The 18,118-nt window shown below is 38.9% G+C and overlaps 1 protein-coding gene across 1 annotated transcript; it reads right to left on the bottom strand.

The window, feature by feature from the left end:
- Positions 1-17,001: 17,001 nt before the first annotated feature.
- On the bottom strand, positions 17,002-17,579 carry LOC141704551 (uncharacterized). Its single transcript, XM_074507782.1, has one exon. It carries the CDS (start codon positions 17,504-17,506, stop codon positions 17,201-17,203), a length of 306 nt encoding a protein of 101 aa, XP_074363883.1. The 5' UTR covers positions 17,507-17,579; the 3' UTR covers positions 17,002-17,200.
- Positions 17,580-18,118: the final 539 nt, after the last annotated feature.

Here is an 18,118-nt window from a genome sequence, read left to right as displayed (position 1 = left end):
AACTAATAAAAATACTTAATAAAAACAGAGTACGTCACAAGAGTATTAAGGTTCAAAGTAAAGAAAACTAGCATCCATTGTTACAATGAATTAAAAGAATCACAAGATAATGTATGCTTCCTCTTCTTCGTTGTTGCGTGCTAAAACGGTCTTCTTAATCTTCTCTCCTTGTTACTTGCTCCTTGCTTGTGAAAACGTCTCCCAAGATTACTTATATAAGAGTCCACAAGAAACAACAGTCTCAGAAGCCCAATAGAACTCAAATTAGAAATCCAGAATCTAAAATTCCGACCCCAGGCGACCGCCTCCAATCCAACGCGGGCGCCTGCTCTCCAGGCGGATGCCTGCACACTCCAGGCGGTCGCCTGCACACCTTCTGGAAAATTCCACTTTCTGCTCCTGATTTTGCTGATTTCTTTGCACAACTCCCCGCAACTGGTTCCAAGTACTACCCTAGGCTTATTATGATGAAATATCCCTAATTACGCAAGTTATACCCTGAAATGCAAAAACACTAGAAAAACGCATCAAATACACAAAATACTTGATTTCAAGACATCAATTCAATCCATTATAAGACGTTTTAAGTGGTATAAAATGCCACTTATCATACCCCCAAACTTAAATCGATGCTTGTCCTCAAGCGTCACAGACTCAAAAACAAAATAAAAACATGCATGAATGCAAACTACATGAATGCAGTGATCCCCATCGCGATGACTAAACCAACCAACACATGACATCTCAACAAATGCAACTGGGCGACTTAAGATCAATCAAATCACGCAAGCTAACATACAACTGGAAACGTGGTGTGTGCGAATGCGTAACAGATATGCTTCGAAACTAGATCAATTATCATAACTCAATTATCCTCAAGGCAATCACAAGATTATACGAAGAATATATTCTAGACACAAAATGACTTATAACACTTCAAGATCACTGGAGTTTATTACGGAATCATGCTTTATTCAACACAATAAACAAATGCTTATTTGATCGTGCAATGAGTGAGGTCCACAAAAGACTTATGCAATGGCATCCATTTAGTGAGTGTTAGGTTAGCGGATCCCAGACTATAAAATCCTTAGGTCACTAGGCACAAAGTCCCCTAAGAACTTAATAACTCGAATACCAAAGAGCTCACTCGTGATCAATTATGCATTAAACCATTTTTTTTCTTTTTTTCACTCTTTTTTTTCTTTCTTCTCTTTTTTTTTTCAATTTCTGAGCAAGTGCGTTTCGCTCCATCTTGCTCAACCCTAGACTACTCGCATACAATACGAGCCGACTACTATCCATTTGACGCCTAGCCACAACTAGCAATGAATTCCAATTTTTACTCCAATTTTATCTGTTCATGCCTTTTATCATTAAGAGCCTATCATACATTCTTAAGTATAAACAATAGATTAACCTCAAAAACCATCAAACCATGACAACAATCTAGTCCTTAAGCATACTCTAAGACTTAGTGAAATTACAAGTGTTTCTAGTATGCATGCCAACCTAACAAGATTCAACATCACTCTAACGCTATCACTACACTCGCATCAATATCACATATCAATCGGTAAAGAAACACAAAAGGGATCATGGTATATGCATGAGCTAACTATATGGCAAAAATATGCGACTATATGAACTAAACTAACATGAATATGCAACTACATGACACACATAAATATGTTCCTTAACTACCACCCCCAAACTTAAAATCTTCACTGTCCCCAGTGAAGGTAATAGAAAGGAACACAGGGTATACCTACTCAGAGAAATCATCATCATCATCACCCTCAGAGGGTGACGTGTCAGGAGGTGGATAAGCAGAGTTCTCACCAAAAACGGACCACTGGATGTCAGCTTCAAGGCCTCTGAAAGCAGTCCCAAGTGCTAGGGTGAGCTCCTGTGCAAACCTACTCTGTGACTCATACATCGCATCCATCCTCCTGGAAAGCCTCCTGTATTGGACATCAGCCATCCCTGAACCATCTCCTCCATGGGCTCTAGAAGAACCTGCATCACCATGAGCCTGACAGGGCCTAGCCATCATAGCACCAGCTGCTGAACGTCCTTCTAGGAGATGATATCCCAAATCATGCTCCTCGGGCTCTCCACCTGTCCACTCCTGCATTGCATTCAGCATCGATGAATCAATAGGAGCGGCCGGCATCTGCAGCTGCTCATAAGAAGGCCAGTGGACTCCAACTGCCTTACACAGCTTCGTGACAATAGAGGCATACGGGATATTGTAATGCGTCCTCCCCCTCAAAAACTTCAAAATCACTTGGTAGATGAACTCATCAAGGTCCACATAGTACTCCTCATTCAAAATCCCCCACAACAACCTGGCTCTCTCAACTGTAACCTCATGTGCATGCGAAGAAGGCAAAATATTAACACAAATAAAGGCATTCCATGCACGGGCATACCTGTTCATCGCAACAGCCAGAAAAGAACGGTACTCGTTGGATCCCGTCTTAAACTTCCACACTGTGCCCGACTGACAGAGAGTAGCAATAATCAAATCTGAGTCAAAATCCTCAGAGATCTTTTCATTCCAATTCTCCTCCTGGGGCTTCCTTTGTCGTTGCCCAATAACACGACGAATCACCTCGGGCTGATAATCAACAATAAGCCCACGAACAACAGAATACCCATTCTTGTCGGCCTTGGCATTCACATAAAACTCACGAACAACACTCATCGGGACCGCCTCAGGTGACTCGCAAAAAGTCATCTAACCCTTCTCTGCAATCATCGATAATAACTCACCATCCCTCCCCGATGGAAAAAACCCCCTCTCCTTCAGAATTGGATTAGTTAGAAGCCTAGCATACTCCTCCTCAGCAGTCCTATCCACCAATCGGGGCCTCGCAGCAGTACCCCTTGAAGAATCAGCAGTCGGAATGGTGCTGCTATCGACAGTTCGAGATCTCTTTGGTGCCATTGAAACTGAGAATAAGAGTTGTAGAGTTGTGGTTTGTGTGTAGGAAAGGGTTTATAAATTGAAAGTGTATTGGAGGTATATGGAGAGGTTGCGTATATATATAGGGTAGGATTAAGGTTAGAATTAGATTAGGAGTGGGGTTGTGGCTAATTTGTAGGAAGAAAATCGTGGGTAATGGGGTTTGTAGTGTTGTGGTTGTGTTTTTGTGTTTTTTTGTGTTTTTTTTAAGCTGAAAAACCAAATTTTCAAAACTCAGGTTCGCAGGCGGGCGCCTGCCAGCAAGCGGCCGCGTGGAACCTGCAGGCGGGCACCTGGAACCTGCAGGCGGGTGCCTGCAAGGTTCCTGGAAAAAATATTTTTTCAGCCAGCTTTTCTGATTTTTTTGGGTTTTTTGATAGAGTACTAAATTCTAAGGGTTCCTTATGGTCTCATATCTTGGGTTGCCTCCCAAGAAGCGCTTCTTTTACGTCATTAGCTTGACGTAGAGTAGTTCGATCAAATTGACAATAAAACAACACTAACCACTTCCCGGTTTGCCGTATCCCCATAATAGTGCTTCAATCTCTGACCATTTACTTTGAATGCTTGGCCCGGATCGTTCTCAAAAATCTCCACCGCTCCATGTGGAAATACAGTTTTGACGATAAATGGTCCAGACCACCTTGATTTCAACTTTCCAGGAAAAAGTCAAAGACGAGAGTTGAATAGAAGAACTTGTTACCCCGGCACAAATGACTTAGGAGATAGCTTCCTGTCGTCCCACCTTTTTACTTTTTCTTGTACATTTTGTTATTTCCATACGCTTAAATTCGAAATTCATCAAGTTCATTTAACTGAAGCATTCGCTTCTTCCCAGCTGCATCTATATCAAGGTTTAACTTCTTCAATGCCCAATAAGCCTTATGCTCAAGCTCCGCAGGTAAATGACATCCCTTACCATAAACAAGTTGAAACGGGGACATCCCAAGTGGAGTCTTGTATGCTGTTCTATAAGCCCAAACAGCTTCATCGAGTTTCAAAGACCAATCTTTCCTTGAAGGACAAACAACTTTCTCTAGAATGCGCTTGATCTCTCTATTAGACACTTCAGCTTGACCATTAGTTTGTGGATGATAGGCAGTGACGATGTAATAATTCACATTATAGCGTTGCATCATAGAAGTGAACTTACGATTGCAGAAATGCGACCCCTAATCACTTATGATAACTCGTGGCGTTCCAAACCTTGTGAATATCTGCTTATGAAGAAAACTCAACACTACCTTTGCATCATTCGTCGGTAGAGCCTTGACTTCTACCCATTTCAAGACATAATCGACTGCCAGCAAGATGTACTGATTATTGCAGGACGAGATAAATGGTCCCATGAAATTGGTTCCCCAAACATCGAAGACCTCAACTTCAAGCATCACATTTAAAGGCATCTCATCCTTTCTAGTAAGATTCCCAACTCTTTGGCAATGATCACACCTTAAAATGAACTAATGTGCATCCTTAAACAACGTGGGCCAGAAAAAACCTATTTGAAGAATACGAGCTGCTGTCTTTTCACCACCATAATGTCCACCATAAACTGTGGAATGACAGTCTCGTAATATCCCCCCACCCCGTCTCACAGAATGGGATACATCTCCTGATGATCTGGTCAGCTCCTTGTCTAAACAAATATTGTTCATCCCACATGTACCAGTTCACCTCATGCAGAAACTTCTTCTTTTGAGCTGCATTCATATTAGGAGGCATTATATTGCTGACAAGATAGTTCACAATGTCTGCGAACCATGGCTCTTCCTCTTGAACTGCGAATAACTGCTCATCCGGAAAGATTCGTAGATCAATGTCTTATCATGTGAAGTAGAATCGTGATTCTCCAATCTAGAGAGATGGTCAGCTACTTGATTTTCAGTACCTTTTCGATCCTTGATCTCTAACTCAAATTTCTGTAACAAGAGCACCCAATGAATAAGTCTAGGCTTCGAATCCTTCTTTGAGACCAGATAGCGAATGGACGAGTGATCAGTGAATACTGTCACCTTTGTCCCAAGTAGATAAGATCGAAATTTTTCGAAACTAAAAACTATAGCCAAGAGCTCCTTCTCAGTAGTGGTGTAGTTCATTTGGGCCTCATTAAGCATCTTACTGGCATAATAGACCACATGAAAGATATTATTCTTGCACTGCCCAAGAACTGCTCCCACTGCATAATCACTTGCATCGCACATCATCTCAAAATATTCTGTCCAATCAGGTGTCGTAATGACTGGTGCAGTTATTAAACTCTTCTTGAGAGTCTCGAATGCTGCCAAGCATTCATCATCAAATTTGAAAGGCACATCTTTCTCGAGCAAGTTGCACAATGGCTTAGATATCTTAGAGAAGTCCTTGATGAAACGCCGATAAAAACCCGCATGACCAAGAAAACTACGAATTCCTTTCACAAAAATAGGTGACGGAAGATTTTCAATGACCCCCACCTTGGCTTTATCCACCTCAAGGCCCTTGGTAGAGACTTTATGCCCAAGAATGATGCCTTGTTGCACCATTAAGTGACATTTTTCCCAATTGAGCGCCAAATTAGTTTCCACACACCTTTTGAGCACCAAACGGAGATTATTCAAACATTCATCAAACAAATGTCCAAAGACGGAGAAGTCGTCCATGAACACTTCGACATTATTTCCAATCATATAAGAGAATATAGTCATCATGCATCTCTGAAAAGTGGCAGGTGCACCACATAAGCCAAAAGAAACTCTGTAAAAAGCAAACGTGCCAAATGGACAAGTGAAAGTAGTCTTCTCTTGATCTTCTGGTGCAATGCAAAGCGGATTGTAGCCCGAATAGCCATCCAGAAGACAATAATACTCATGACCAGCTAACCTGTCAAGCATCTGATCAATAAATGGAAGAGGGAAGTGATCCTTCCTCATGGCTTTATTCAACTTTCTGTAGTCCATGCATACCCTCCATCCCGTGACTGTTCGAGTGGGGATGAGCTCATTCTTCTCATTTTCTAACACAGTAATACCTCATTTCTTAGGTACACATTGCACGGGGCTCACCCAAGAACTGTCAGAAATAGGATATATGATTCCTGCAACCAACGACTTTAGAATTTCTTTCTTCACCACTTCTTTCATGATAGGATTAAGTCTTCGCTATTGCTCAACAGTCGGCTTGCTACCTTCCTCTAGCAGAATTTTATGCATGCAGTACGAAGGGCTGATCCCTTTTATATCTGCTATAGTCCATCCAATGGCCGGTTTGAATTCTCTCAAGATCCTCAAGAGCTTGTCCTCATCACTACCTGAAAGGTCAGATGCAATAATAACAGGAAAAGTAAATGCATCACCTAAAAAAGCATGTCTCAAGTGTTCAGGCAATGGTTTAAGCTCCAAAGTAGGTGTTTCATCAATAGATGGTTTGAGCTTTCCCTCAGCATTCTTGAGATCAGTATTACCAAGAGATTCAAATGGCATGTCTAGCTTTCGCTTCCAAGGAACAGCATTTAGATATTGTAGTTGCTCATTTCCTTCCTCATCTTCACTGTCAAATTCCCCCAATAAAGCTTTTTCTAAGGCATCAGACCTTAGCACATGATCAAGTTCTGAAGTTACTGCAGAATCAATCAAATCCACCTTGAAGCACTCCTCATCTTCTGTAGGGAATTTCATCGCATTGAATACATTAAATGTTACATCCTGATCTTGCACTTGCATAGTAAGTTCACCTTTTTGCACATCGATCAAGGTACGACCTGTAGCCAAGAAAGGACTTCCCAAGATTATGGGAATCTTCCTATCTTCCTCGAAATCCAGAATGACAAAGTTTGCAGAAAAGATGAGCTTGTTCACCTTTACTAACACGTCCTCCATGATGCCTCATGGGTATGTAATAGAACGACCAGCCAATTGTAGGGACATGTAGGTGGGCTTCGGATCAAGCAAATTCAGCTTTTTGAAGATAGACAACGGCATCAGATTGATGCTTGCTCCCAAATCGCAAAGACACTTGTCGAATGACAACTTGCCAATGGTGCAAGGAATGGTGAAGCTACCTGGATCCTTAAGCTTTGGAGGTAACTTTTATTGCAGCACAGCACTGCACTCTTCCGTTAGAGCAACGGTATCAAGATCATCCAGTTTCACCTTCCTTGAAAAAATACCTTTCATGAATTTCGCCTAACTAGGCATTTGATCCAGAGTCTCAGCGAAAGGTATGTTGATGTGAAGTTTCTTGAACACCTCCGGAAACTTACCGAATTGCTTATCCAGCTTTTGTTTTTGTAATCGCTTAGGAAAAGATGGTGGAGGATAGAGCCGTTTCTCCCCTGTATTATCCTCAGGCAGAGTATGTTCAATAGTAGTCTTCTTTGGTTCCCCCTCTTTCTCGTTTTGCTTTTCTTCTTCATCTACAACTTCAGCTTTTCTATCTTTTGCTTTTTCTGCATCAGCAACTTTTCCAGACCTTAAGGTAACAGCTTTGACTTGCTCTTTAGCTTCCTTCCTACCTGACACTTCAGTATCGCTGGGAAGTGTGCCAGGTTGAAGATTGAGCAAGGCATTGGCTATTTGACCGATTTGATTCTCCAAGATCTTGATAGAAACGGCCTGACTTTTGCACAACAGCTTTAGCTCCTCAAAATCAGCGCTAGAAGGTGGAGCATCGCCTCCTTGTTGAGGATATGATTGCCTTTGAGCATATTGTTGAGGTTGCTGGAATCCAGGTGGATTAAACTGTTTACTTACAGCTTGCTGATATGGTTGCTGAACAGCATTCTGATTGTTGCTCCAGCTGAAATTGAGATGATTTCTGTTATTAGGATGATAAGTAGCTGGTACAGGCTACTGCGATCGCTGATAATTGTTCACATACTGAACAGATTCATTAACAAGAGAATACTGATCAGTAGCATGAGATCCTGCACAAAGCTCACAGACAATAGCTATTTGAATGACTCCATAGTTGGCTAAAGAATCGACCTTCATAGACAGCGCTTGGAGCTGCACTGCAATAGCTGTAGCTACATCAACTTCCAGAATACCTGCTACCTTCCCAGGCATCATCCTTTGAGTTGGGTTTTGATACTCGTTTGCAGCCATAGTTTCAACGAGATTATAGGCCTCAGTATAGCTTTTGGCCCACAAGGCGCCTCCACAAGCTGCATCGAGCATGGGCTGAGATTGGGCCCCCAAACCATTGTAGAACCCAGTGATCACCATCCAGTCAGGAATACCATGATGTGGACACTTTCTCAACATCTCCTTATAACACTCCCAAGCTTCACACATAGATTATGTTGGTTGCTGCGCAAACTGAGTAAGAGCACTCCTCATAGCTACAGTCTTGGCCATTGGATAGAACTTCACCAGAAACTTTTGCGCAAGATCTTCCTAAGCAGTGATGGACCCAGCTGGTAAAGAATGTAACCAGTCCTTAGCTTTATCCCTAAGAGAGAATGGAAAAAGCCTCAGCTTGATAGCCTTATCAATGACACCATTATATTTGAAAGTACTGCAGATCTCGACAAAATTCCTAATATGCATGTTGGGATCTTCAGTCGCAACACCTCCGAAAGAAACAGAATTCTGCACCATCTGAATAGTGCTCGGCTTGATTTCGAAAGTATTGGCCTGAATAGCTGGATGAATGATGTTTGACTGAATGTCATCAATTTTAGGCCGAGAAAAGTCCATAAGAGCTGGATCTGCTGGAACTATACGATCACCCATGATTACCGTTCTTTCTTTTCACTCTCTTTATCCGAATCTTCAAAATCTAACTTCTCCGGAAAGTCAGCCGTATCTAGAGTCCTCTTGCGAGTACGAGAACGTGTTTGCATAAACGCTCGCTAGAGTACCTGAAACACAACCGGAAACAATAAGTAACAAGTCTTAATCAATGAGTCCTAATGACCACTGATGGCAAGTACATAAACTAAACAAATTAACACCGAGTCCCCGGCAGCGGCACCAAAAACTTGTTAGACACAAAGCATGCGCTAATAATTCACGCAAGTATATACGTTCGCAAGTAATATAGAATGATTTCTAGTTCGTTCCCACAGAGACTCCGATTAATTATATTTAATTAACACTTACTCACCAATGTATGATTACTTCTCAATGTCAAAACAATAACACTTAAGGTTAATTAACTACTTATTAACTATGAGAATTAAACACCTAAATTAACACTTAAATTAACAATATTAAACACACATGAGATCATAACTTCATTACTACCTCATTCAATAGTTATTGTTATTACCCTTAGCATGTAACAGTGATGATATTAATCGAACAACATGAAACTGAATAAAGCCAACTTTCGTTGCACAAATACCATTCTACCCAGCATCCACAATTAAGATAGAAGTTGAATAGTCATCAATTATGTTGAGACCCTATATGTCTACAGAATTTGACAACATAACGATTTAAGCACACGTTATTCTTTATGATTACACAGGACAAGTAAAACGGTTAGAGTTACCCACTAATCATGCATACAATACATGAACCTATGCTAGCATGGAAAATTCTAAATCTCAAGATTCACTGTCGCTTCACAAGAGATTAACAGGCTATCTTATATGTTCGCGACGCACATCAGACGAATAAGCACAACCTATGCTAGATATCATACAATCATCACATACAAGGTATTAAACAATTAACTAAAGAAATCCATAGTAAATCCGCTACGACCCCATGATCACGATTAGCCCATGATAGAACTCATCGTCACCATGGGTTCATATGAAAATATGATAATAACACAATGATATAAACTAATAAAAATACTTAATAAAAACAGAGTATGTCACAAGAGTATTAAGGTTCAAAGTAAAGAAAACTATCATCCACTGTTACAACGAATTAAAAGAATCACAAGATAACGTATGCTTCCTCTTCTTCGTTGTTGTGTTCTAAAATGGTCTTCTTAATCTTCTCTCCTTGTTACTTTCTCCTTGCTTGTTGCTTGTGAAAACGTCTCCCAAGATTACTTATATAAGAGTCCACAAGAAACAGCAGTCTCAGAAGCCCAATAGAACTCAAATTAGAAAATCCAGAATCTAAAATTCTGACCCCGGGAGGCCGCCTCCAATCCCACGCGGGCGCCTGCTCTCCAGGCGGTTGCCTGCACACTCCAGGAGGTCGCCTGCACACCTTCTGGAAAATTCCACTTTCTGCTCCTGATTTTGCTGATTTCTTGGCACAACTCCCCGCAACTGGTTCCAAGTACTACCCTAGGCTTAGTATGATGAAATCCCCCTAATTACGCAAGTTATACCCTGAAATGCAAAAACACTAGAAAAACGCATCAAATACACAAAATACTTGATTTCAAGACATCAATTCAAGCCATTATAAGACATTCTAAGTCGTATAAAATGCCACTTATTAGAGGGTGCGTTCGCTGAAACTAAATTCTCGACATACTAGGAAGATTATTGTACTTCATTTGCTTCTTTATAAATCATGTATGTAATGTCGAGGAAGATGACATGGGTATTTAAATGAAGGCGCGCCTTAAGAGAGATAGCCTTGGAGAGTTTACTTATAACTGTTGAGGATATATCATTACATCCTTAGATGGAGGAGCTCATTCATGTCCTGGGGCCTCACTTTGACAATTAATAGGCGCGTCCTAGGACTCATGGTACCTCTACTATGATAGATTCTTTTCTCCTGAAGTTCCAATATTATGATTCTCCTTGTAGTCAATAAAGTTCACCTCACCATTAATATTATTTTGAGGGCGCGCCTTAAGGAAAGGGTGCGTCTTGAAAGACGAGGAAGTGGTTCCACCCGAGCCATTATTGAAGCAGTGACTATAACTCATATGATCATCAAGACATATTCATTGAAAACTTCCATAGGCTTTCTCTTGTGGGGGGGCGCCCTGGGAGGGCATTTCTCCACTGAATGTTTCACATGCAGAGGGCACGCCTTAATATATTGTGACGCAGTGCTTGGTAATTCATGAGATTTTTTCCTGATAAGATTTCCTACCAGCAATAAACACAATTATTATGGAACTTGAAATGTTACATAGAGGACGCATCCTAGAGGGACGGACGTGTCTAGTCGGTGAATTCTCTTGGAATTTGCTGGAAGTCGTCTAGGCCCCAAATTTCTTAATCAAGGCGCGTCCTAAGAGTTTGTGGGGATTTTCTCCATGCCAAGTCTCTTCCCAAATCCTCTTCCTGCACAAGTCCCAGAAACGAGTAACGAAAAATACAACGAAACTAGTTGAGTGTTTCCTTGAGGGATCGTCTTAAAGGCGATGACTAGCTCATGATAGTAATTCTTCTTCTTGGAGTGTTCTCCTCCCGATCATCCTCATATTTGTGCCTGATTAAGTCTTCTGATTTGAATAGTGTTCTCAAATCTTCTAAATCAAATAGGATTGTTCAGTCTTCTTGTTGAAATAGGATTCTCCAATCTTCCAAATGGAATAGGATTCTCCCATCTTCTAGATCGAATAGAATTCTTCAATCTTCTAATTAGAATAGGATTCTCCAATCTTATATACCAAATAGATTTCTCCCAATCTTCTTAATGGAATGGGTTTCTTGCAATCTTCTAAAGCAAATAGAATTTTTGGTAAAAATTCGCAGCTGCTGTTTTCCTCTGTTTCCGAGATGTTCAACTTGGATTCTCATAGCCATATTATCTCTGAATTAAATAGAATTTAATAAGCTTCACGTAGGCTGTAAGATCATCCAAATCTGACTTACGGAACTCAAGATAAGGCCCAAACAGTGTAAGTAAATCGTTTAACCCATCAAATCTAAATTTTGCATCCAACTTCGCTCCTTCGTGTCCATGGCTGAAAAATTCAACCCCCATGGCTGGAAATCATCATCCGTGAATCTCCGTCGTAGTCACGGATACTATATTCAAATCTCCTTCGATTCCCCTAGCCGAAAATAGTTATTCACGGATCTCCTTCGTGGCCGTTGTTTGCAAACTCCTCCGTGACTTTCCTTCAATTCTTGCGTAAAGAACCTTCATCGTGATGAGATATCTTTTCCTCCTGAGTTTATGATCTTGATCATCACCCCTCCTTCTAGCGCCAATTTGTTGATGGAGGAATTTGGTATCAACAAAGTTTGAGGTTCGTCGCCGGAATCAAGATCTACGATGGTGGTTCTTTGCCTGAAAAATACGCGGAGTGTGGTGGTTGTGATGAATTGGGGGCTGAGATTGCTTAGGGTTGGTGGTGGCTTCTTATGGCTCTCGCTTCCGACCCCTTACAATTTGCCTACGTATCCCTATTTATAGTAAATCAAGCCCACGTAGTTCTTGGGGAACAAGAAATGTAATAAGCTTAGACTTCTTACTCCTAGGCCCGGTCCAGAATCCATCTTCCGGTACTTTTAGGAATGTCCAACTATAAGGCCCAACCGCGAAGGCCCAAGGCTCGTTTGTAATCGCAGGACTTCACGGATAATGCATCTCCCTGCGCAAGGATAACATTCCGCTACAGCTATCTCCCTTGAGTTATGAACGCAGGTATAACCACGGTTCACCCCAAATGCCAGACGCGTCCCTGTCCCCCGAATGAGGATAACCCACCAGATAGCAGGACAGGTGATCCCAAGCTCTTGGGTGCAAAAGTGCAGGATGACTCCAAAGTTCTCCAACGTGGACACCCGTTGAATACAAGAACAGAGTTCCCAAAGCACACACCAAAGTTAACCCCGCATCCCCAACGAGGACACCCGTTAAATACATGAGGAGGTCTTCAATCATCAGGCATACCCCTGGAGGCCTTCAAGTTTTTCACGGACATCCCCCTCCTTGACCGTTTCAAGGAGGGAATTCTTCAAAGAGTACCTACAACAAATACGTTAGTGAAAATAATCCTCCATTGCTCCTTCCACGCTTGCCTTGCTTTAAACTTACTCTTGATCATGCATTCTTCACACATAGGATGCGTCCTGAACGATTGGGCGTGTCCTGACCCTACGAACTCAACATATTGTTATATCTTCCAAGTATCTCTATTTGCTTTGTCCTGAATGAGAACAAGCTCACCCATCCCAAAGTGTGCATCTCCAGGAGGCAGGACGCGTCCTCCCCTTGTAAAATACACATATTCTCCTTGCATGGCAACCTTATTACCTGTATAGCTCATCCCGTTATTTTTACTTATCATGGCGCGTCCTGCGCCTTGGGCGCGTCCTCCTCCTTTCAATATCTTCCTCCCCATCTTTTAACATGACAACCCAAAGTACAGCCTACACAATCATGGACGCATCCTGAAAGAGATGTGTCCTAAGTCCAATCATGTATGATGATTTATGAATAACTTTTATGTAATCTGTTTTTATTTCATTGATATTAATAAAAGACTTGTTTTATTTTTATTGCGGGCTTTATCTATTTAAGTGTTTAAATAAGATATACCATAGTTTAGAGTAAAGCTTTTTATGGATTATAATGAGATCATAATAATGAGACCTAAAAGATGATAACTCTGAACTTAAATAGTTCCTAGTCGTAGGATTACTAACTGGTAATTAGTAATCCGCAAAGATCGGTACATACTATGCTTGCTTCATTATGAAGGCTGTCTGTTCTCATAGACATTTGTGTGGTGACACTATAGCTAGTATGTAGGTGCTTATTATAGAATAAGTTCACTGAACATGACTCACACAACTGAACAACTGATGGAGTTCACTCACGTGTCAGCAGATGTTCACATAGTGATAGTTGTACAAGTATCCTTAGACTTGAGGTCATCATAGTCATCTTGTGTACACTGAACTATACTTTGGTTTAGTTCTTAGTCTCCAGGGACAATAATAAGGGCTCTACTGGGTATAGGAATTTGTACACGAAGATAGTGTATGATCAATAAAGGATCTACCCCTTCCAGTGAAGGAAGAGAATGTTCAATGCTGATCCACTTATGCTAGTTCAGGAATCTCTGGTCAGAGTGAATGAAATTAGAAGGGAGTTTCTAATTCACATTAATTAGAACTAAGCATAGTGAATGGGAAAGCATACGATTAAATAAGATAGACTTGACACAAGTTCCATGCCTTATATTTAATCGTGACATTGCAGGGTGGAAGAAATTGATTGTACGGTAACTATTCACTGAATAGGTTCTTGGTATTCTAAGCAGTGAATTCGTATTATCCGGATAGTCGTGATATGCTGAGAAGTATCCCTCACGATGTAGAATAAATATGATTAATTTATTAATTAATCATATTTAATGAATTAGAGAATTTATATAAATAATGATAAAATAGTTTTATTATTATTTATTTCTACTACCGGCTTAATATTGAACCTACAGGGTCACACCATAAAAGAGAATGATTTAATGGTTGAGGAATTAATTAATAATGGCTGATAATTATTTATTTATGAAATAAATAATTAATTATCAAATTTAATAATTGATTAAATGAGATTTAATTGATTATAAATTAATTAAGAAAAAATTCTTAATATTATTAATTAAGAATTTAACTTTTAGAAATTAAATCAAGTGAGAATTATTTTCTAAAGTGTTTAGAAAAAGGATTAATAATTAAAAGGTGTTTTAATTATTAGTTAATTGGTTAATGAGAATAATCAATTAAAGGGTTAATAATAATAATATTTTATGGGAAAATTTTCAGCTGAAATTTTTGCCTATAAATATATTATTATAAACTCTATTTGCCTCAACCAAGGAAAAAGAAAGAAACCGTAATTCTCTCAACCCCTTCCTCCTCCATTACTTTGATCTCTTGGTAGATAGCGGTGGAGTGCTTCACACTTGAGGAGCAGCTGTTAGGGATCTCCGTTCATCATTATTGGATCGCTTTTAAAGGTTAGTAATCGATCCCTCGATTTATTCACGATTTATATGCGATTATATGGATTTTATATCAAGAAAAATGTTTTACCATGCTTCTGTGATGTATAAAATCCTACACATCCTTCATATACAGGGCGCGTCTTCGCTTCATACAACGTAGATCAAAACCTAATTATTCATCTTTTTGCCCCAATTCCAGTCCAATTGACCCGTATTTGACCCGAGATGATCCAGTACCAGAGCGAGGGCAAACTCTTTGCCTTGTCCCGTAGTGAGGACAAGCCCGGAGCGAGAACAAGCCACGTAGTACATTCATCTTGACTAGGGCGCGCTTTACTCCCGGGACGCATCCACTTATGTTGTGTTGCAGATTAAACCCAAACATAGTACATATCTTGCATTTTATTAAATATGGGCGCGTCCTAAGTCTAGGGCGCGTCCTCCCCTCATATGTTGCAGCCTCAGCCTAATCCTTCATCCTTTTTTCCGAATTTGATTCCAATTGACCCATTGTTGACCCGAAATAATCTATATCCAAATTTTGGCTATAACAGCCAATGTTATACATGTTTATACGATGGCAATATATGATAAGCCGTAAAAATATAGAAAATGTGAACGATCTAACAAACTAATAGTCAATTAAGTATATGTTTTATTTTATTAATTATTAGTACCTAAAATAATAGAAATAATTACCTAACCACTTTGATATAAGAGAAACCTAATTACAATTTAATTCTTGTTCAAAATACCATTAGACTAATGATGAGAAGCGGGCGGAATAGTGGAATCTTCTCCAAAAATTCCTTAGATTGTCGGATTAACTTTTTGGGCCAAACTTGAAAGGGGGACTGGGCTTGCTTCACAATTGTTAAATCATCTCCATCTAATTGTCTTTACAGTCGGTCCAATTTCTTCCTCAAAATATCGAATTCCATGTGACTTCCGTACTATAAAAATCGGGAATCTAAAGACGTCGGTCAAAGTAATCAGGAGAATTAATCAAAGAAAAAAATTGGATGTATTTTATATTATAAATAATATTTGTTTCTAATATCATTATTTTAGTAGTAATTTATAAGTTAATATATTAAATAATTTATAGTTATTTAATTTTAATTAAAGTTATATATTATATATAATAATTTTATTTGCAAATACCAGTCAAGAAAAATACATAAGAGTTAATTAAATTTTAAAAGTCGAATCAATCACGTGCCTTGCTAGAAAATTAATCGAAAATTTATCGCTAAACTTACACATTCTTAGATTTTAGGATTAATTTTTTTGGGCCAAATTTGAAAGGGGGACTGGTCTTACTTCACAATTGTTAAATCATCTCCATCTAATTGCTTTACGGTCGGTCTAATTTCTTACTCAAAATATCCCATTCCATGTGCCTTCAATACTATAAAAATCGGGAATCCAAAGACGTCGGTCAAAGTACCGATCTAAGATTAATCGGAGAATCAAGAGAATTAATCAAAGAAAAAATTGGATGTATTTAATATTATAAATAATATTTGTTTCTAATATCATTATTTTCGTAGTAATTTATAAGTTAATAAATATAATTATTATATTAAAGATTTATAATTATTTAATTTTAATTAAAGTTATATATTATATATAATAATTTTATTTGCAAATACCAATCGAGAAAAATGCACGAGTTAATTAAATTTTAAAAGTCGAATCGTGCCTTGTTAGAAAATTAATCGAAGATTTATCGCTAAACTCAGGCATTCTTACAATCATGTGACCCCTTCAATCATTGGTTTACTTTATATTTTTTTAAATAAAATGTCAATGTTTTTAGTTTTCTGTTAAGAAAAAGATAAAGAGTTTAATTATTGATGCGTGCACACGTGTGTAGCAATAAAAAACGGCTAATAAACTTTCTTTTTCTTATATATCAAATTGCGTTTTCCAATTCCATTCGGATCATTGTTTTCTTTTGTATCCTAAATTTGTAAGCGTTAAAATGAATATCAAATCTCTTTTTTACTAATTAATGAATATCAAATCTCAGTTCATTCTGATAACTACAACTCAACTCTTAAAAGTAAGATTTGTTTGTCTTATTTCTATATCATGCAATATTAAATTACGGCAATATTCCATTACCATGGTAAATAATAATTTAGTCAAACGATTAAACAATAATTGAAAATCTAAATTTCCTTTTGAGAAGAATAGAGATGAGAGAATGCTAAAAAAGATCAACTGATTCAAATTGCATAATAAAGATCATCATAACTAAAAACTGTTTATTATAAAAATCCCCCCTAAAATCCTTGTTTATTACACACCATGATAACATAATCATATAAAATGGTAGATAGAAATAGAGATCCATAAAGCGAGGGGGATGGGGAGGATGATGATTAAAGTTAAGGACATTATTACTTAATCACTGTCGCTGTCACTGCTGCTGCTATCACCACCATCCTTCTTCTTCTTCTCATGACCATCCTTCTTTTTCTTCTTATCCTTCTTGTCATGGCTCTTTTCATCACCATAATGCTCATCCTTCTTCTTGTCCTCACTGCTTCCACCACTGATCTTGTCCTTGACCTTGTCAATGATGCTTCCACCACCGCCTTCTTTGTGTTCACTAGTCTTCTTGTGCTCTTCCTCCTTGTGCTTCTCTGCCTCCTTGTGGTCTCCTCCCATGCCTAGCTTCTCCTGGATGTTGTGGATGATGTTGGCCATCTTTGCTTGATGTTTTGTAAGATAGTAGGTAGTTGAGATGTGAATGAGTGAGTTAAGGAGACGGACAGGGGAGGGGTATTTATAGGACCAAGTCAAAGGGAGAGTAGGGCAAACATACAAAACAAAATCTTTAATTTTAACCCCTATCCGTGTACTCGTTCTACCGACGTCAATTAACCTACTACGTATATCAATTTTTACATATAATTATGGTACTGATTCTGGGTCTCCAAGGAAACTTTTCTCAAAATAATTTCCTACAATTATTTTAAAGATATCGTTAAAAGATATGAAAAAAGTTTGTTTTAATAATTTATCAACTCGGCGAAAATAACGTATAAAAATTATTAAGCAATCAATATATTTTAAGAGACTTATATTATTTAATTTGTGGTGAGGACTTTGGAATTGCAAAAAAGAAGAAGAAGAGGGGATTAAAAACAGTAAAAAGGCAAAAGAAAAAGGGAGGATAAATAAATAGTACAGCAACAGCGAGAGGTTCACGGAAAGAAGCAAGGTGACTGTCCCCTTCCTACTGCCCTCCTATCTTCACGTCCCAATCGAATCTCATCTTATCCATCTATTTTCCTTTCTTTACTTTTTTTTTTTATT

The sequence above is a fragment of the Apium graveolens genome, unplaced genomic scaffold (assembly GCF_009905375.1).
Source record: "Apium graveolens cultivar Ventura unplaced genomic scaffold, ASM990537v1 ctg7979, whole genome shotgun sequence".
Taxonomy (NCBI): Eukaryota; Viridiplantae; Streptophyta; class Magnoliopsida; order Apiales; family Apiaceae; genus Apium; species Apium graveolens.
Note: the sequence above shows the minus strand (reverse complement) of the source record. Positions and strands in the feature narration are given on the sequence as shown.